We start from the raw sequence: 22,769 nt of genomic DNA, 5'->3' as shown, positions 1-22,769 counted from the left end.
TATGCTAACCAATATACAAGAAAGAATCAATAGAGAGTGAAATTGTCTCTGAGGTTTAATGGGTCTAATAGCTCCCTGTCTACGTGGAGATCATTTAGAAGACAGAAGCAGGCTCTTCACAGTGAGAAAACAATAGACATAGCTTTAAACAAAGGAGGTTCCAAAATGTAAGAAGAACCATGAGGCCTGTCAGACAGGAGAACAGACAGGCTGCACAGAGATGTTGTGCAAGATCCAACCATAATGCAAAATGTTATCCAAAGATTCTCTTCCATGGTTCTCTATGGCATGATTCTTAGCATCACCCAATGATATATCCTTCAGTGACTATTTCTTCAATTTAAACAACTTTTAGTTCAATAACCACCTTATTCTTTTTTTCTCTGAAAAGTTATATTTTCTGTGTTTGGAATAGGTAAAACCAAGACACGATACTAGAGGAACCTATTTAAAAATGCACTGTTGCATATTTCTGCTGTCTTTTGTTAGCTGGAACAAATGAGAAAAAAAAAAAAAATCTAGTCAATGATTTGTTCTGTGCTTCAGTAAACCAAGAGATTAAATAATAATGTCTGTAGGATCTTTGAGATGTGTAAAACGATTTAAAATTGACAAAAAGTCAATGAATGCATGTTAAGCAATTAATAATACTGAAAAACAATTAATCATATGTATAAAACTACGTAGAAGCAAAAGCAACGTTCTTGGTTTCTCTTTAGCATTTCCTAGCAATTTTTTGTATGTAATTATTTGCCGTCTTTCCTTCTGCATGCCTTCGCCTATAGACTATTTCACCATGAATAAGAACAGGATGAATTAATGCATTTACCAATGAAAAATAAAAGACACATTCATCACTGCACTGAGGGTCATTCTTGCATTCTTGCCTTTGACTGTCCTTCATTAAAAAAAATAAAAATAAAAATAAAAACATTAATCAACTGTCTTTATTATAAGATTTATCATCATGATAAAGCTAATATTAACGCATTTTAAATAGAAAATAAATAGCAGGGTAAACATTTATATACCGTGCTAGAATGTGAGAGCATACTATATGCTGTGATGTGTGTCATTGGCTGCTGTAGGCTGAATGCATTATCCTCAGCATTCTTTCGTGCATAAATCAGTGTAATTATTTAATCTTTAATTTTAAACAACTACCACTTTGGTATAGCTCCAGCATTTTGTTGTACAGGAGAGAGATGGACAGTAAAATTATTTCTGCATTTAACAAAGAGGACTTCCTGATGGGGAAAATTATACAGAAAATTTTTACAAGAAATTACTTTGCACAGTTTGTCACAAAGTCCTTGGCCTGTCTTTTAACAGGTCATGTTAAACTCAAAGGAGAATTGGCTTCCAAAAAAAAGTTGTTCTTGATTTTGTGTTTATAGCACTTTTTGGAATTAAAGTTTACCAGTAATATTGGAGGTATGTCAGACAATTTCCAGCATGTTTTTGAGCTACTTAGCAGAAGGTTAAAGTTATGGGCAAAAAGTACGTATCCAGATCTAAATTCACAGAACACAAAGTCTGCTTGCTTTTATAAATGCATGCTCTAACAAGCAGAGTTTCAAATAGTACAAGATTCAAAATGGTTACTTTTATCTATCATAGGCTTGATTTTTTAGGGACAATTAATGCTGCATTTCCCAACATCTGTTATTTCTGTGATTCATTCACTCCATGACTTATGGATGTAAGGCAAATCTCCTCAGTAAATCAATTTTTATAAACTTCCTTTATTTATATGAGTCTATTTCTTATCTTTAGAATTAAAGGAAGTTTATCGATAAAATGCTTTAGTTATATCCCCTAATATAAGAATTTAGAGTAGGAGAGGATGATTTATCTACATTTCTACATACCTAGCAGAGAAAGGCAGGTTCTTTGAGCACGTGATTCATCATAGGAACCAATTTGTCTCCACTGTTACACAAAAAAAAAAAAAAAAAAAAAAAAGAAAAAAAGAAGGAAAAAAAAAAGAAGAGAGACAGGCACCTGAAATGCATGTTAGTTTCATTCAGTGTGTTGCTCATGTCTTTATCTTTATCCCTGACATGCAAGTACATCTTTGTTTGAGTAAAGAATAAGTCCTTCTTTTGGAAACTAATGCATGATTTTCACCTACACTTCTGCTCGCTGTACCTAAGCCACAGCTTAGGATATTTGATGTTCAGTGTTCAGACTGAACTTCCACAAAACACATCAAGACTGATTCATCATTTAACTGAACAGATCCAAAATGAGAGAGTAGAAAATCATGGAGAGTCCTAAATAACCAAAGCTTTAAAAAAAAGCTTTAAAACATAAACTTTTTTGCCATTGTTTTTTTTTCTCTCACTCTTTAAAAAAGACCAAAGTCTGTTTTGTTGTTCTCTGTTTCTCATTTAGAATATCTTAGGCAAACAGAATTGAGGTGACCTGAAAGTGGGTAGAATGAAGGTTGGAAAATATCACATGGTATTTTGAAGTTATGCTTGCAAGGAATTTAATACAGCTGCAGGAAAGAGAAAGAGATTATCATACATACTGTTATACATTTTAGGTCTCCTCAGCTTTTTCTTTCTCCTTCCCTCTTGTATCCCCCTACCTAATTCTACTAGGAGAACATACCTTTCCAAACAAAATAACACAGAACAAAACAAAACACTTCTAGTCATAAGGGTTTGGATTCAGTTCATGAAACAGCTTTCACAAACCAATCCTCTCAAAAGGAGATTCGAAAATTCTACATATTATTCAGTTTGCAGTACCTCAATACAAACTTCTGGCACCAGGGACCACTTTAGTGACATATAAAACAGTGGTGAGAACAGTGAGGTTAACATTTCATTTTTGAATTGCATCTTGGGACAGCTAAACAGCTGTACTGGAGAGAAGTTTTAGAGCTCTTCCACAGTGCAGGCTGCTTTGAACAGCCAAGTCACAATATTCCAAGTAGTCACACAGGATGGAAGGCCATGTGGAAGAATGTGTGGAGCCTTTAACCTTGAATGACTGTCTGATCAGGTCCTGCAGCACACCATTTCCTTGCAGAATCAGTCTTCAAAAGAGACACAAGCCTAGCTCTTCAAGATGTTTGAAACCAGGACTCCTTGCTCCCATCTTATCATATTTCGAGCTTTTCCTCTGTCTCAACAGCACATGGCTCCTCTAGCCTAGTACCAATTTTTGATAATACAGAAAAAATTTCATGCAAATAGATTTTCATTAGGGCCATTGCAAAAATAATTTTTTTGAACAATGTTGATATCATTACTGCTCCAAGTAATATAGAGATACAATATGAGATAAAATTGTTCTGTAAAGGGCTTGAGAAAAAAAATGAATAAATGTCTTTAATCTAGATAGTGCAGATGTGGCAGGAAAGAGTATAGTACCTGCTACAATGTACTCTAACAGAGTGATTTAACGATCTTCCAATATGAGAATGAGAGACTAAACACTGTTCACCATCAACTACAATGCAATGTGGTATCCCAAATCACTGTATAATATTGCTGCATATATTGAAACTACCTCTTTATTTGAAGAGCAAAAGTTCTGAAAATAAACAAAGTGAAAGTTCCAGTTGGAGTCATACTTCTAGTTTTTATTAAAATGTTGAGGCCACAGCGATAGCAACAAAATAAATATATTAATTAACAACAGAATCATTGAAACTTAGCCTCCTTTTTTAGGGTAGCATCTTTGTTGTTTGCTTGTCTGTATTTTGACTTCTCTCTCAGCTGTATTTGTTTACAGTATTCAGTGGTCTAATTTTATGAACTTGTGGGAATTCTGTGTCTATGGGGATTCTACCCTCATGATCAATTTGCCTATACAATTTTAAATATGTAATGGTTGCTTGCTATCTAAGGCTACTTAAATACTGTGTGTTTATCATCAGTGAAAAAGCAAAAGAAACAATAGTATGAAGACAAAAATATATACATATATACATTACAGTTAACAAAGCATGGTGGTTGTGAACTGATTTAGTGAAAATAAGTCATTAAGAGGGGAAAGACAGCGGAGATTTGCCAAGTTTCCAAGTAGCTTGTTAGCATTCATGAGAGTAAATCTTCAGGAATTATCACATCACGCAGCTAGTTCATAGCTGAGGTGAGGGATGCTGTATGTCAATCAGTGGAACTGTAATAACCCCCTCCAAAAAAGAGATGTCTGAGGCTGGTTCCTGAGATTAATCAACTCTGAAGAAATTTAAAATGCTGAATGTAAAGGAGCATGGGAGCTTAATGTATTATTTTCTCATTCTGCTTAAGAAGAGAACTTTTTAAGATACACAGGCTTGCCACTGTAAAGATTGTTGTTACTAAGGGTGAGATTCCCAGCATGAAGAAGAGAAGCTGATCACAATGAAGTTATTTGCTTCTGTGTTCTTATCCAATCTATATTGCACAAAATATCACTGCACGCAGAGCAGGCTAGCAGACAGCAATGCCAGTGCCATCTTTCCAAGATACCTTTGATATTTATAAGGATTCATTAAAAAAATAAAAAGAGAAAGAATAAAACATGTCAATATGAGAAGAAATACAGCTTCATAAAAGGATAATTAACTAGGTCACAGGCTAGCAAAGAAAGCTCTCCAATTATTGTATTGAGTGCCTTTAAGACAAATGCATTTTGGCAGAATCACATCAGAGCTACAACAAGTCTTGATACACAATCACACTATCACAAAATGACAGTAGAAAAAACTTTAAAATAGCAGCGACTTCAAAAGCTTTCAAGTATCTAAACTTTCAAATAGAAATTTAGAAGTCAAAAAATAACATGCAACCTAATTTTAACTAAGGGAATGTAGAAGTGTTATTGGCTCTGCATTATTTTCTTTTTCAAACATTGTCAGGGGTGGTCACAATGGAAACTTGATCTGTATTTCTGGTACTCCACCTGGTCAAAAGGCAGTGGCAAGTGGTCATCTTGAGCCTCCAAATGCACAGGAATGCTCAAAAACACTTAAAGCTTCCTTCACTTCTGATTCCTACTAAGTTTCTTCTCATATCTTTGCAGTCATGGATTACAGGATTACAGGTCCAATTAAACTGAAAATTAAGTTAATAAAGACCTGACCTACCTTTACATCGGATCTGCCTTCTTCTGGGGCAAGAACTACTTGAGAGTCCTATGGAGAAGTACTTGGGGGTCCCGATAGATGAGAAGCTGGACATGAGCCAGCAATGTGCACTTGCAGCCTAGAAGATCAACTGTGTTCTGGCTGCATTAAAAGAGTGGGGGCCAGCAGGAAGAGGGAGGTGATTGTCCCCCTCTACTCGCCTCTTGTGAGGCCCCATCTGGAGTACTGCATCCAGATCTGGGGTCCCCAGCACAAGAAAGATGTAGAGCTCTTGGAATGAGCCCAGAGGAGGACCATTAAGATGATCAAAGCGCTGGAGCACCTCTCCTATGAAGAAAGGTTGAGGGAACTGGGATTGTTTAGCTTAGAGAAGGCTTTGGGGCGACCCCATTGTGGCCTTCCAATACTTGACGAGAGCATATGAACAGGAGGGGGAACAGCTGTTTACATGGGTTTATAGTGATAGGACAAGGGGGAATGGTTTTAAACCAAGACAGGAGAGATTTAGGTTAGATATCATGAGGAATTTTTTCACACAGAGAATGATGAAGCACTGGAACAGGTTGCCCAAGAGACTGTGATTGCTCCATCCCTGGAGGCATTCAAGGCAAAGCTGGATGTGACTCTGGGCAGCCTGGTCTAGTGGTTGTTGGCCCTGCACATAGCAGTGGGGTTCAAAGTAGAAGATCTTTGAGATCCCTTTCAACCCAGCCCATTCTAAGAACGTAGATGCACTATAGATGAGCGATAGCAGGAAAGTGCAACTAGCACTTATATGCGAGGAGGTTATTCTTATTTTAACAATGCCTGTATTTATGTTGACCCATAGTCAGCTTGGAAAAAAGTGGAGAAATTAGAGAATTTGAATCTAAACTAAGGATTCACATTATAAATAGTTAATCAATTTTCCTTTGAAACTTATTCTTTGATATTTTTATTTTTTGTAGAATACTTTAAGTTCACTATTCAGTATAGTAAAATTACCTTCTCATTAGTAAACAATATAGGCAAATAGGACAAATGGTAATGTCTGCTTTTTTATAATTCCTACAGGCTTTAGAGAATATGTGTCAGGTGCTTAGTCAACAAGGCTTAGAAGCTAATGAAGCTTTCTGAACCTGTTGTGTGCTTCAGTGCACACACCAGTGAAAATGACACATGATTTATTCAGTGCTCATGCAATAAAATTAGAAATAATTCCCCAGAAGGCAACTGTCCACATGTAAACAGTCTGTCCCATACAGGACTTTATCAGCTAGCCATTCAATTCACAGTCTTGTTTAAAAGGTAGCCAGCAGTAATATATTTTGCACAGGAAGAAGCCAAAAAGTTCAATGAAACAGGTTAGATATTTTCCACTCTATAAGTCCAAAAAGTGAAAGATTTTCTTAAAGGATTTGATTACAGTTATAGTACTAGTCTTTCAGTTAGCATCAATATGTATCAAAGCCAGCTTATTTACACCTGCATTTTAATTAACTAGTGCAGTAGTTCTCCTAAAACACGAATGCCTTTTTATATAGGTGAGAAATACTACACTGTTTTCAGAGAGTTAGTCTATCCTTAGAAAGTACATATATATTTGGTACAGATATACTCTGTGAAGATCTTAAAAAAATATTTTTTCTGCTCTATAAATGCACAAGGGAAAATATTAGCTTACTTTAGAAAGATCATTCTCTGAATCTTAATTTCTCAAACTCATGAAATATGTTTGTATGGCAGAAGAATATGATGACACAGCCTTCTAATGGAATATGAGTACTATGGAGCAACAGCTGTTACAAAGAAAGAAAATTAGCACACACCCTTTGATCACCAGTAACAGCTCAAGAGGAACGCAATCACCATTTAGAGATACTGTTCCCTCAGCTGCTAAGCCTTAAGCGAGGATTCCGGTCACTCAGGTGCATTGCCTTCACCTCCAGTTGAGCTCCATGAGTTAGCAACACCTTCTCACCTGTTGCTCAACCATTGGTTCAGGCTATGACCTCACAATTCCACTGCAGTGTTATAATGGGTGTCAAAATCAAGCACTATATAGAGAAATTGAGGGCTTTCACTTCTTCTTTTTCTGCTGGCTTTTGGCTGTAGGGCATCAACAGAGATCAGAAAAGCCAGTAATGTGCCTAAGTGCCAAGAAGGCCTATGGCTTGCATCAGAAATAGTGCAGCCAGCAGGAGCAGGGAAGGGAAGTGATTGTTCACGTGTACTTGGCACCAGTGAGGCTGCATCTCAAATATTATGTTTGGTTTTGGGCCCCTCACTACAAGAAAAATGGTGAGGCCCTGGAGCATATCCAGAGAAGGGTAGTAATGGTAGTAAGGGGATTGGGAACTGAGTTTGTTTAGTCTGGAGGACTCTCAAGGAGACTTTGTTGCTCTCTACAACTACTTGAAAGGAGATTGTGGTGAAATTAAGGTCAGTCTCTTTTACCAGATAGCTAGCACAGGACAAGAGGTAATAGCCTCTTGTTGCACTATGGGGAGGCTGAGATTAGATATTAAGAAAATTTTCTTGGAAAGACTGAGGCATTGGAACAGATTGCCCGAAGAGAATGTGTAGCCACCATCCCTGGAGGTGTTCAAGAAGCTTGGAACTGTAGCACTGAGGGATGTGGTGCAGTGGACATGGTGTGATAATCTTCGTGATTATTTTCAATCTTAATGATTATATGATTATTATGATCAATCTTATGATTATACAATCTTCTCTAAAACGCTCATCATTTTATAGATCTTTCCCCAAAACTGAAGTTTCCCTGTATTACTGAAGTTTCATAGCTTAACTTCTTTCTTCAGAGGCACAAGACAAGAAAATACTGCTGGATTTTCTCTAATTTTATGTCACTATTTTGAGGTGGGATTAGCTATTTCTATGTAGACTATTCCAGGTGAGTGTGGCATTGCCTATGCAGGAGATTTTGCTTCTGTTTCATTTCCCAGCATTTATGCATGCATCTATTGCCAACCCCAACATCTGGCTGGCAAGTCATATACAGGATATAAGATCTCTCTTGGTATATAAATATTTCTTTTCATTGGAAAGTTTCATTTTGTTAAATTCTTTAGTAACAAACTGTTCTTCATTCGGAAAGTTTTTTGTTCTGATGAAGTTAGTAGTATACTTTTTTTTTTAACTTCTTTTCATGCACTTAATTTCTTGTTGCTTAACCTTCTTCTAATTCACTGATACATTGCTGAATGAAAAGATAGCTTGTATGAAAACCTGAGACACCTTGCTTTTAACCTTCTGTACTGATGAAAATTGACTACATTTTCCCTCCTTTTCTTTCCCCTTACTACATTCATATACATGACTGTATAGCACTCTCAAACAATAACAGCTTAATCAGCTTAATTTGTTTAGTTCCTTTTTCAGAGACCTTGTTAATGTGTCTTTGAAGGGCTAAATAAACTGTCACCAGGATAATATTTTCACTTTTACAATTAGGAAGAATTCTAATTCATTAGAGAGAATTTACCTTTGCAGAACTCAGTCTGAGTAGCCTTTCTCATATGACCGTTTTCAAATTGTTTTATTGTTCCACTTTTAAATATTATTATAATCAACTTATTAGCTTCTAAATATGCCTGTGGCTTACTTGTCAGAGAGTCTCTGGATGATTCAGGGAATCATTCTGAAATATAAAGCAGAATATTTTCTACTTTCAAGTAATCTAATATAGTATGCCTTTTTAATCAGACTGTATAATTTTTGGCGTTTCTGGTGCTTATCTCTCAAGTTTTTTTTATAGCTTTGCGTTATATTTTAATTACTGAACAGAGTGTAGCAACAACAGATGAAAGTAAGTGTGGAGGGCAAACCTGCATTTCATTTTTTCTTTTCCTGATGTTAGAGACCTGTGTAAATTGTTAGATGTGTCAGCAGATAATTACATTCAGACTTGACCTCACGTAGCATATAAAATCATCTGAGTAAAAGTAAATAGCTGAAAATCTGAGAGCAGAACACTGGTTCAAAGAGAAAAATTATCCCTGTAAAACATCTTAAAGAAATACCAGTGTTGCACCACTCAAGCAATCCTTCATGGGGCAAAAAATAAAAAAATAAAAAATAAAAAAAATGCTACTAACAAGCTATTGCAATGATGAGCTTAAGTATGTATAATACCATAAAACTAATTTGTAAGTGATTTAGTGCTTGCATCACAGTGCCATCTTGTTTCAGTTGTGTAATACTTCTGTGATATCAATCACAGGAAGGAAAGACAGTCTTTTCAAAATCCATTGTTGCATATCAATCAGCAAAGGAAAACAAGCGAAAGGTGAAAAACTCTGAGTCCAATATCCTGTGATTCTCCCTGAGATGACATTACATGCATCAGAATGTTTACAAAGACACATTATACATTAACTGATGTTAATGCATAATGTATTAATATAAGAAGAATATATAATGTAGTATAACAACTATATATATGTTTAGGTAAAATGTCTGAAATTTTGAAAGCAAAATATAATCCAATTATATCAAATATAAGGAACTTTCTAGCAAGTACTGCATGCTATTTTATTGAGTTCTCCACAGATACTTCGTAAGCAATGAAAGCATTGTGATACTTCAGATGATAATACTTATTTTAGATTTGAGACAATTAAAGATTCTGACAAAAAGACAAGAGCTGTTTCTCTTAGCAAAAACAGCAGCAAGTACAGCCTCTTACAGAGTAGTGTCACATTCATCATACAGCTAGATAAGGATTGTTTGGTGTGCTGAAAATGATACCTAGTGTGACCCATCTCATAATTACCACCTCAGAAGGTTTCCTGAGACTTATGTACAAGAATAACTCTTTCTCTAGACTAAGTACATAGAATCAAGCTTCACTATTAGATAGACTTTTTGAAGAAGAAAATTGTCATACATACTGTGTGTACTGTTTAAATCAGCTATTTCTTCTGTGGAAGTGAATTTTAATGCTGAAAGCCCTTTTTTTTTTTTTTTTTTTTTTTTTTTTTTTCTTATTTCTTTTTTTCCCCAAAAGGAATCACTGAGAAATTATAGATTTTCTCTAGAAAATCTAGGAGTACAACAGTTGAAAAAAAAATCAAACCTATTATTTTTCCTGTGAACTGCCATGTTCACGGATCTTACATAATAACATATTAGTCCACTGATAATGAAAAAATAGATTTGAAGAAAGAGGAGATAAAGTAAGGAAACATATAGGGAGTGAAAATAACTGTGTAATATTCACATCTTGTCAGCTAGACTGAAATGAACATGATCCATATAGGCAAAATACATACTTATGTAAATTCTGCCAGAAAGGCTTGACAAGGTTTATTGCTTCAAAGATGCTGGAAAGTAATGATTTTGTTTTACTATTTATTCATCAGTTTTGATCCTGCACCCATGACTCGGTCGTGGTCTGTCTGTTGAACAGTCAGTGAAACATATTGCAGCTTCTATGAGTACTTCAAGCCCATTACTAGCAGTAACTGATGGCTGTAAACTAATCCCATTATTCAGAAGTTCCTAAAGCTAATCTTCTACTACCAAGTCTCAAATCTCAAGGTCTAAAACTAAGGCTTTTTTAAAATGGTACCTATCTCATACTGTCTTGGGAAGGGCCAGATGGAGCCAGTCTTACATTCTACATCAGATCTGGCTGATCTGACATGGACATGACTTGTCCTCAGTGGAATCAATATCCAATCTTCATATTTGTGGTTTTTTTTTCTAGTTGATCAAGAATCAAGATTAATAGACTTAAAAAGGCAAAGAACAACTACAAATTTGGGGAATATAAAAGATGTATTTGATTTTAAACTGAAAAAATATTGCAAGTCTTGGTAATTGACTAAGCATTTCTGGTGTTAACAGTGCTTGAGAAATTCCACTTTAGTCTCCAAATGTCAGCAATAATATTTGGTAATAATCAGGCGGCTCCTGGAGTTTGAACCTTAGAGGAGTTACAGTCCTCAGACTCCGGTAAGCACTACATAAACTAGCATTCAATGCATTTCTCAAAACTTATCATTGTGAGACTATACAATAAAAAAAATAAAAAAATAAAATAAAAAATAAAAAAAAAAAGGAAGCAAAAGGAAGCAAAAGGAAGATAAACAGACTTTGGTTAAAATATTGAAGTCTTGTGAATATTGTATTGTATGGTGTAAGAACTCTGAATGCTAAGCTTGCATAAGTGAGCTACCACTATGGACCATCCTGCAATGTATGTATGGATCCTTAGGCAGACATTTGATGCTTAACAGCAACTCTGGGAAAGCAGATTTTGTCTCAGACACTTTGCTGATAATTGCTAAACTGGAAGGTGACATGGTAAAAGATATGTGCAAGAAGTTGTCTTGTTGCTCTGTAATCTCCAGCTACTCCTTTGATAACATGCTTCACATCTGTTGTGGCCAATGGCACACTATTTCTATGCATATCAGCCTTTTAAACTTACCTAAACTGCCTGGAATTTTCAGCAGCTATCACAAGTTGGTTGGAGGTCCTCTGGGCCCATTCATATTGTCTTTTCTGACCAGTAATGGAGATTTGTGGGCAGAAAAAGCAAGGATGTTAATTTGAGGATACAAGGGATATATATTGAAAAAAAAATATATATAGTCTTGGCCTCCTTGGTAGACTGCTAGCCAGCAGTATTAATCTTCTGAATAATGTCATGATGATCTGATTTATATAGATTACCATCACTTTAACAGTGCTGAAAAGCACAAAGACTTTCCAGCCTTGACAGGTCACTTGGTTCATGAATGCAGATATATTTTTAGAGTGGACTGTAAAACTTTAAATCAGGTCCCTGCCCACTGCAACTGACTTGAAGCCAATGGGTGTAGATCTTCTAGAAGAGATAATCAGACTCCTTAAGGATTATTTGTTTGTTTTTTATTTATTGTTTTATTATAATCATATCTCCTCATTTGTGGATTTTAATATGTTGCCTGAGTAGATGAAATACCCTTTATTTTTTAATTTTAAATACTTCTAACAGGCTCTTATTTCTGCAATGAGTTATTTAATTTTCTATTTCTTTTAAGCTTACCTGAAGGGACGTTTATGAATTTCAAAATAAGGTTTCTTTACAATATTAAGTAAATCTAAGACTGAATTCTAACTCATATGATGAATTTGAGGATATTTCAAAACACTGAAGTTAACAATTATGATGATCCCAGCTGACTGGATTGCTAACCATTAGAAAGTTAGAACTGGTGAATCTGAGTTTTGCTCAATATCTATTTTCTATAATATCTATTTCTATCAATACCTATTCACAGCAGAAGCTTAGTTTGTTTTGACATATGGGAACATTGCAGATTTCTTCTCTATCTACGTATTACTTCTTCTAAAGACTAGAAAAGTGATGGGGAGGCACTGATGCCATCTCCTCTGTAGTAATTTCTCCATAATCAAAGAAACGTATTTGTATCAGTAGTTAGCATGTTCGCATTTTTTCTGGTTATCTTTAAAGACCTTTAAAAATCTTTATAAAAAAAGATGCGTGTGAAACAGTTTGTCATTTCTCTGGTTGGTATTTAGGTAAAAGAAATTTTGTTCTGCAGTATACGAATTGAAGATCAACAGTTTTCTGGCAAACAATTTCAACTTTAGTGTACCTGTTCTCTATATTCAAGCAAATTAGTAGGTGTCTTTCAAAATAAATTATATAAAATATTAAATTTTATTTTCCAAGTAAAAAAGGTGCTCAAGGAATGGTTTGAATGTTGTGTTGAGGGATATGTTTTAGTGAGAACTATTGGTGATAGGTGGCTGGTTGGACTGGATGATCTTGTTGGTCTTTTCCAACCTTGGTGTTTCTGTGATTCTGTGAAAATAGAAAAAGAAGCAAAGTTACCTATTTAATTTACTTTCATTTAAGAACCAATGAGAGGCTATGTCTCTTAAAATGTTTCATTCTCTGGCACCAAGGTAAATATTAAACTATTTATGTCATGTTATTCAACTATGCAGATACAGACGGGATTATTTGCAATAAAACACAACTAAAAACAAAGGTCAGAATATCCACCAGACCGCTGTGTTCATTCCCAAATTGCTGTAAATTTCAGACATAAGTTTCCATAATATGAAACAGACTTTCTCATTTCCTGCTGTGGTCTTTTAACACAAGGAATTGAAAAAATACACAGAATGTATTTCTATTCTGCAGGAAGCTCAGATTGTTAATGCGTTTTCATTCTAGATCAACTAAAAACAACAAAAATTTTGAATTTTCTACAAAGTCATGTGTGTGTTTGTACGTGTGCTTGTGTATATTCATTTACAAACCTACTTTTCCACAAAGCAGAACATCTTTGTGTCAATACTGATGTAATAAAATGCAAGAGTATGATGTGTATTTGAATAAATGCTTAGTGAGCGATGTTTGTCTGAATAAGAGGAATGATAATAGTTTATGTGGAAGAAAGATATTTGAACCATACAGAAAATAGAACTACACCGAAGTTGTTTAGTATTAGCAGTACTGAAACAAAGTGAAAATGCTAACATTTTTGTCTTACTATTATTATTATTGTCTATTGAAAGTATTTGGGGAAATTAGCCTATTCCTGTGAAATATCTTACTCTCAGCAACCCATATATTCCAAAGTCACATTTTTTTTTATATGTTCTACGATGATGTTTAATCACCAGACTGTACCACTGGCTTTCATTGACAAAGGTTCGGTCCTCATCTTGTTATTATATACACTCATTATTTCTGTGCTACCTTTGTTATCCAGCTCTATTCTGAGGCTGCCCATCACCTCAGAGCAGAACTGATAATGAAGGTAGGGAGAAGTGCCACTAACAGTCCCACAGCTCTGCTATACAGGCTATCCATAAAAGGTGTTTTATTGTTCTGCAGCATGCATGCAAAATGTAGTTTTCATAAAGTCAGACAATCTTTCGTGTTCAAAACTGACAAAATTCCTGAGGGGTTCACATTTGTAACGCTACCCTTGTCAGACTCAATCAGATCTTGTAACAGCCATCTTTATTTCAGCTGCATAGTCTAGAAAAAGCACTCTAGCTATCTAAAGAACATCTGCTTGTAAAACATGGTATCTTAGGACCTGATGCACAATGATGCACAAAGCAGACACTGAGAGCAGCCTCTGTATTTTGTAAAGAAGAAGCATTGTCACTCAAACCAATGCACAATACCCTATTGATCTAAATGTAAAATTATTTTCAGAGAATGCACTGCACAGACTGGGTTAGCTGATAGGTGACAGTAGCTATTCTCTGATGTGAAACATGCATAAGATTTAAAGTGGAAAATGAATTTAATTTTACAGTAGAAGTTTTACCTCAGAAAGAAAGGAGGTGTGCTCCTCTGAAGTTTCTCATTGCAGACATGATAGTCATAACTACATCAAGATCTAATCCCTTTATTTACTATGCAATCTTCAATATAATCATCTTTGGCCAAAATTCATGTCCAGGTTCTGATTGGGAAAGTGGATGTCTTTATTTGGTCAAGAAAAGTTTTGCGTTCACTAGACTTTGTCAACAGGTTTTTCTCCAGTTCTTATTGGCAACGTCATGGTTTATAAAGAGAACTAGTACTATTTTTAACTCCTGAGTATACCTGGTGACCCACAACCTTAAAGCTAAATGAAGCTAAAATGAAGTAAAAGAAATTATGTTGAAGTAGAAATTTTTAAAATGTTTCACAGAAAGTTAGAGTTGGAAATTAGGAGAGACAACGTTATGTCACAGAATAGTACACTGAAACAATTCACATAAATGGGGAAAAAAAAATCAAAATCAAAGTAAAAGATTTAAACACAAACCCTAACTAGAAATGCACATAGAGTGCTTTTAAATAGCTCATACTTTCCTAGCTCTATGACTCGGGCATTTGGTTTGATGTGCAAAGAAAGCATCGCTCATTGCCTGCAAGCAGTATGCTGCATATCAAAACCTGGGGTTAGCTTTGTCTGAAGAAAATCATATGTTAAGACTGAAGCTGACAGGATGAGAAGAGGGAACTTTACTCTTAGCACAGAGCTTATTCACTGCTGTTGTTAATGAATTAGCATGGGATGCGAACTGCTGGAGTAGAACAGAGAAAGCGCATTTCTAGGTTTAGTTCTGCTGAAAAAGCTCAGTTTTCTTAGTTGTGCACTGAATATTCTCAAAAAAATCAACTGATTAATCAGTCACAGCCTGAAGTACACCACAGTATATGTAAAGACTCCAGAATTTAGCTCAGAATATTCACAGGCTTTGTAGTTGTTGACCTGGACTGGTATCACCATTTTTCATTTTTTTATCTCAGTACATTTTCCTGATGTGTTTGATAATGGTAATGAACAGTATGACTCTGAAGTTCACGAAGGTTCTTTTCCTTTTCAACTGGTATGTGAAGTTATTCATTTTTTCTCTGTTTGAAGCCTTAATTTTTGTACTAATGAATGAGTATGGTTGCAAAACATCAGTGTAAAGCAGTTAAAATTAAATTCATAATGTTTACTATTTTGAGAGACAGTTTCTGCTGTGACTTCTTTCTTCCTACCTTCTTTCCCTCCCACCATCTTCCACCTCTACACATTGACTTGCCGAAACTGTATATTTGTGATGTGTGCATGGCATTTTTCCTGCTTCCAGATTTTGGCTTGAAATTTGATCAGTAGAAATAAAATGAATGTAATTAGTGAATTAGTCTGGCTAATTAAAAACATATTTTTATCACTTTATTATTTATTCCTTAAAAACACCAAGGTTAGCCTGATCTCCATAATCTGATTTGTTTGAGTACTTCCCTTTTGTGCTCCATTCCATGCTAAAAACAAAACAATACAGAAACAGAAGAACACGTGTATTTTTTTCCCATTCTCCTTACAGTTTGCCAGACTTCTATTAGCAACTATTTTTTATAGACTTTCTTCATCTGATAAAAAAAAACTGAAACCCAAGCCATTTTAAATACTATTCTGTACTGTACGCATGCAACGTAAACAAGTTTGTAAAATGCAGATGATACAATTTAAGAAATCCAAAAATTAAGGAGTGTATTAGTTTTCTGTTTGTTTTTAGTGAAATTTCTAGAATTCACAAAATATGTATTAATAAAAATGATGTTTTGACATCTGATGGTTTGGTTTTTTGTCACTAAAGATTTCCTCTTGTTTCTTGAAATTTCTTATTTTTTCTCTATAATTTGTATACTTTTTCCAATTTTGTAAGACAGTTTAGGTCAGTTCTTGCTTAAGAGTTTGGTTTTATTTGCATTATTTTCTCCTGTTTTCACCAAGAATATCATAAAGTGCCCATACTGGATATTGTTTTTACAGCCCTTCTTTCCCCCTCAAATGTAGTCCAAGATATAATTTATTGACTTGAATGTTTAGAAAGTGCATTTTTGGAGGGACAATGATTTTGTTCTGGGAAACTTAATGTGAAATATGTAATATTTTCTCTGCTTCTGGCTATTTGATCGTGGTCTTCTCTCCTCCCCACCTTCTGAGAAAGCAAATACAAGAGCATATAGCACAGTGAAAGAAGAATGTAGTATCTTAATATCACGTAGGATTAAAACCATTGCATAACATCCTGAAATAGAAAACATATAGGAAATGAAGGAAAATAGTGAATAAAAATGTGCATTTTTGACTTTTTCACTGGCTCCTAATTTTACTAAATTCCCCTTTTCAGAGCAAGTCATTTTCATCTATTTTTAATGCTTTGGAAGCTTAGTAACAAGACATGTTTTCCTGGACGCGATAAGTCAGACCAGTTTTTTCCTATATGACCACACATGCACACCTGTTGATGCTTCAGTGTAGGTGGCATTGATTTTGCCAGCTCAGGAAGACAAAGGTTTTATTGTTCAAATGTCCTCAAACAAGATCTATACCTTTTCTCAATCACACATAATTTACTGAAGTCATTTAGAAGACTTCCCATACATGCCAGTTAAGTATGAAAAACATTCAATAGATAAATTATTTGTCTGTCTCAACATGCCATAGTTTACGTAAGAAAGAAAGAGAATATTCTGTTAATGTTTGAATTGAGGATGTATTGCTTGCTAGGTTGCTAGATTGCAAGCATGAACTATTGTCATGGAACAAAAGGCAGGAGAATTTTATATTTTAATAACAAATATCCTTTCTTCCATTCTTTAAAAGAAAGTGTGGGAGTACTGCCTTTATTTTTCACACATATACGAATTACTTCAACACAGTAAATTCTATCTTGAAATCCAACAATGAGAGGGGCAAAAAAGGCCAGGCAGAAGTAATATTTAATTACAGAAAGCACAGAAAGACAGGGGAAGGAAAATGAAACTGCGCTCAAAATGGTCATATACAATTTTTTTTAAATTTTTTTTTTTTATTTTATTTTTTTGCTTCAGTCGGATAAAAAAAAAAATGCACCATTTACAAGACATGAAAAATTTTACATATGGCATATCACTTTTTTTACTCTTTGTAGATAGAAACATGCTGAAAGTGACCTGGGAAAATGTTTACAACAAACGCAGTTAATACTTTAAAATGTTTTATATGAAATACACTTTAAGAGGAGAATTATCGTGATTATAAATTTTTTTATTTAGTCATTTATGCCCTTTTAGAAAGGAAAAACATCCACATACCAAAACATTGTTATTAAAGAACCTACTGTATTCCACATACAAGTCAATATGTATTTTCATTTACAGTTTCAGCCCTAGTTATACAGAGCATGTTTTAAGACTCTGGAAATCCGCAACTGGGATTTTGTAGGAGATTAAGTGCAATTCCTAGCCAATCAAAATCTATACTTTCTGGGGCATAAGAAAAAATAGTGCCTGATCAGAGTGTATAGTATCTGTTTTACTATTTGGAAAAATTCAAGTATATTTCATTAAATTTCAGTTCCAAATGACAGGCTTCTACGATTTAAGTAAGGGAACCTCCTTTCACTACTTTTGATTAAAAGACCGAAAAAAACAATCTTAGACTCCTCTGAATCTACTTACATCAGTCAACTATGGAGCTGATACAAAGACTCACCTGTTTAGATACCAGTTAGCCCAGCACAGTTCATCTGCAGACATGGATGTTTTTTTCCCGTTTCTCTGTAAAACAGTGTGTGCTGTTCTACCATGCTTCTTCCAACTATTCTTTCATGACAGGTCACAGGCCTGGATTGGTCTGATAAAAACTGAATGGCATGTAGGAACAGCTGAAGACTATTTTCAACACATCCTCTGGAACCTCACTTCCTACTTGGAGATCTTAGGGTGTTCCATAGATTTAAACTCTTCTGTAAACTTGAAGTTTATTTTGAAAAAGCCAGAGCGTGAGAGTAGAGTAGCTAATAATGTAGCCTTTTTAGCCATAAAGAGAGCGAAAGAGGACCAGCTTACTAAAAAATCTTGACATAGACTGTCAACAAGGTTGAGAGGGACTGTAATTAGAAAAAATTAGAGTGGGAGACACTTATCTGAGAAACAGATCTTGGAAACTTATATACATCATGCATTCTTTAAAAATAGGGACAAGAGTTCAGGTGCACATTTGAGCTGAAGCTGAGGACTTGTGAATACAAATAGGAAGATTATATATACAATCTGAGAATTTATACATTAAAATGTTCATAGAAAACTGTTACTCCATTATTTATTGTTTTTTGAATAAACATTTCCTATCCTGATTAAATAGAGAAGTGCATTTGCTTGTTTTCTGATTACCTTGTATGGTGACCTGTTAAAAACACTCCCTTTAAACTGATGTCAGTTTTTAAATATTATACACAAACCAACTTACTACTCTTAAATTTCTCTTATATAGATCCATAGTAAACAGATCTAGCTACACAGAGATCAGGAAGGAACTGTGAATATTTATCTCTTATCAGAGACAGAGCTCCTGTCTCCAACCAAGAGATTGTACTCAATTAAAAATATTTTGCTCAATTAAAAATAAAAATAAAAACCTTTATTTTTTTTATTTTATTCAATCAACATAGCAAGTGAACCATTAAAATTGTGAGGGGGGATAAAGTCAACAGTGGGAATACCACTTACTGTTTAGAAGTGAGTTTATTTAACAACAAAAGCCACACACATCATTTAATTCCCCTCATTAATCATTTATTGTGGATAAAAATCCTGCTAGCAACTAAAATTGAATTTGTAATGAATAACTCTTGCTCTACAGAGTGCAGTAGGCAAAAATTACTGTAGAGAGATAAATGTAAACTACAGGTTAATGATAGAATCTCCATTTTATCACCAACTAACCATACCCACACCTGTTACTGTTGCAAACAAAAGTTTGTGATTCTGAGATGTATGCTTTCAAATTAAGTACAATACTTATACTAGTAAGAAGTATAACTGATGAGAAACAAGCATGCAGAAAACAAACAAACCCTCTGCTAGATTGCTCCACTCAGGTATCAGGTTTTTTTTGTGTGGGGTTTTTTTTTGTTGTTGTTGGTTTTTTTGTTTGTTTTTGTTTGTTTGTTTTTTTGTCTCTTTAATTGGGAATAAGCATAGAAAGATAGAAAATATCCAGTTTTCTGTATTATTTTTAAATTATTTTGGGGGTATTACAAATGAATGCAGACAGGATATTTTCATTCTATAACAGCCTAGACAGCAACTATCTAGCCAGTAAACTAAGTACTTCAGAATAGATAAGTGAAGAACAAAACTGGGAAGCAAACTCCTCTTGTACATGGTGGTTCCACCACCTTCATAGGCCGCTATCCAATGTACTTTTAAATGATCATGTTATGCCTTCCAATGTACAAAAGACTAATTTAATTCCTGTGTCTAAGATCTTTGTTGAAAAGGAAAAAATCAACATGTTTATTTTGCTTTCCTTCTAAATTGTGATAATAATAGCAGAAGTAATCAGAGGTCCTGCAACCATGGTTACGCACCGTCAGGTGACATCAATGCGTTCCTCTTTGCTCCAGATGTAGGCATTGGTCTACATTCATTTCCTAGTCTACAGCTATTGCTGTTCGGGATCCCTAATGTGTATTTCCATGCTGTGGATTTGCTAGGGTGTTATTCAAAGGGAAGCAGCACCATCTATTGCAACCTGAAAACTTAGCTCTAGACAATATCAAGAACAGGGCTGGCCTGAGTTTAGTTTGAAACTACTGCACTTACTTATCTTTAAAAGCTTCTTTTCCATCCCTCACTAGCTACAAATTATATTCTGATTATGGTTTGTATCTCATAAGGTACAGGGACAGGGGTGTGTGACGTGTTCGTAATAAAGATATGCATCTAAGAGAAGAAAAAACCTATTTATGAACTAAGAAAATAATAACATTTGCCTAATCTTGAGTGACTGTTTCTTTAAATACTTGGCTGGAATTTTCTTTTTTGAAGTGAGAAGATAGTCAAAAGTTAAAAGTGTGTGTTATGCAGATGAGTGTCGCAAAATTTGCTTTCAGAAGCAGTGTTAATGTAGATGTGCAGTTCAGTATGTTCTAATAATGAAAGTGCTATTGTCATCCATCTATACTTCTGATTCTTCTCTTTTTCCAGACTGTCTACAAAGCCTGGCTCTGTTCCCAGTATTTTGAAGTCACACAGTTTCACTGCAGCAACAGAATTCCTTGCAAGCAATACTGTTTGGAGGTTCAAACAAGGTGTCCCTTTATATTACCAGACAATGATGATGTCATCTACGGAGGACTATCAAGTTTCATCTGTACAGGTATAGTATAGAAAAGCTAATTTCACTTTTTTTCAAAAATATAAATGTGAAGGAGAATTTGAATATGTTTCCTCCTATCGTTTCAATTATGAGAAACAAGGTGTTCCTCGTAACAAAGAGGAGTTAACTAGATCAATCTATGCCTGTGACAGGGAGCAGTAGGATCTTGCCCCCCTCCCCCCACACACCTTGGCCCCACAAAATGGAAAGGAAGGAAGGGAAAAAAACTGTGGCAACAATCTATGGAGGAAAACTTATTTTACTAACTATGATATTGGAATGCAAGATAACACAATATAATACAATCTAATTGAAATTGAGACTAATAAATCAAATAAGATAGGAGAGAGGGAGTTCCTGAGACCTAGTCAAACCTGAAAAGCTTGGAACAGCTAGGAAAGCACCCTCCAGCACCCACTGCCAGGCAGTAAGAGACCGCCCCACCTGGAAGGGCCAGATCCCATGACTTCTGTAATGTGCAGGTACTTGGAATTGGAGCATTAACACTTTAACTCCCAGTGCACTACATGATGTTATGATGCGGAATACTGAAAACCAAAACATAAAATCATGACAACATCTCTGAGGTCCTAGGATTTGAGCCAAGATTTATTTTGCACATTTGTGTTTCAGCTTACCACAGTCATTACCTTTATAAACAATATTATTAGAATAAATTTGTTATGGTTATTTTTCATGCTATGCAATTTCACTGAGGTTATTTGTAGCTCTGTTTAATGTAAGAATCAGAAAAAGAAACAAACTCTGTTCTGAAATATTCAGAAAAAAGGAGAAATATGAGGTCAGTTTTTACTATTTTCTTCACCTATATTCCTATGTCAGATAAACAAAGGATCTGAGATGCAGTAATCAAAAATGTGCAGTAGCTCTTGGCTGGTAAATATCTAAGGAAAGGCTTTTCGCTAGTGAAGAATTTTAAGAATCAGAGCTTTCCCTGTACAGCACTCATCTTTTGTTTTCTTCTTGACTCTAGTTAGATTCTGAGAAGATTTAAATTTTAAAAAATCATTGTTAATATAGGTCTGTGGGTGTCCATGGATTGTTTAATAAATCATTTTTTTTCCTTTAACATTCCTTTGACATTCTAGAGAGAATATGATAGGTAACTAGCAGGTATATAATGGGTACATCAGAATTATTTATATATTTATTTATTTATTTAGTCGGGCTTGATTGGGATTCATCACACTGAATTTCTGGTGCTAATGGCATCAACTGAGAATTCAGAATCTATTCAGGCATCTTATTCCCACTAAATCAATCAAAAGACTTTTGGCAATAAAATCATTTGACATCTTGGTCTGAATACCTACAAATATACCGAATTAACTTTAAATTAGGGCTGCATTGCAAAGCTTGATGCACATTCGATGTACATTAATCACAGCACAGTCAACTGATCAGAAGATGTGATTTTCCCACTATATTTATTGGTAGTGTTGCTTCAATTTGAATATCTTGTGCAGTTCTATGCAAAAGAAAAAGAAATTGTTATTAGGATACTTTAAAATATCCAGAAGGCAACAAAGATGGTTGAAGGGCTGGAATTTATGTTCTGTGAAGAGAGGCTGAGGATACCTGGGCTGTCTGGACCAGAGAAGAATGAGAGATGACCTCATTTGTCTGTGTGGCTCTTTGAGCAGGGAAAGCACAGAGCGATACGTAGGGCTTTTTTCCCTGGTCACTAATGTAGCAGAACATACAGAAACAGCACAGAGCCTCACTAGAGGAGGTTCAGATTAGATATTCAGAAAATTTTCTTCCCTGTGAGAGTGGTCAAGCACTGGCACAAGCTTCCTAGAGATGTGGTTGATGCTCCCTGCCTGTCATTTTCCAAGTGGCATTTGCACAGTGGCCTCAGTAACATGCTTTAACCGGTTAGCCCTTCAGTGGTCAGAAAGTTGGTCTAAATGAAGATCTCTTCCAACTGAATTCTCCTCTCCTCTCCTCTCCTCTCCTCTCCTCTCCTCTCCTCTCCTCTCCTC

At 35.1% G+C, this 22,769-nt stretch overlaps 1 protein-coding gene across 1 annotated transcript in view; it reads left to right on the top strand.

Moving 5' to 3' along the window:
- Nucleotides 1–22,769, top strand: part of NALF1 (NALCN channel auxiliary factor 1) — a 444,903-nt gene that overhangs the window by 412,789 nt on the left and 9,345 nt on the right. The window contains exon 2 of the mRNA XM_042868152.1: nucleotides 20,592–20,763. Within this exon, the coding sequence (XP_042724086.1) occupies nucleotides 20,592–20,763 (172 nt within the window). The remainder of the gene's footprint in view (nucleotides 1–20,591; nucleotides 20,764–22,769) is intronic.

This window comes from Lagopus leucura, unplaced genomic scaffold, assembly GCF_019238085.1.
Source record: "Lagopus leucura isolate 7727_CA_CO unplaced genomic scaffold, USGS_WTPT01 Super-Scaffold_100001, whole genome shotgun sequence".
Taxonomy (NCBI): Eukaryota; Metazoa; Chordata; class Aves; order Galliformes; family Phasianidae; genus Lagopus; species Lagopus leucura.
Note: the sequence above shows the minus strand (reverse complement) of the source record. Positions and strands in the feature narration are given on the sequence as shown.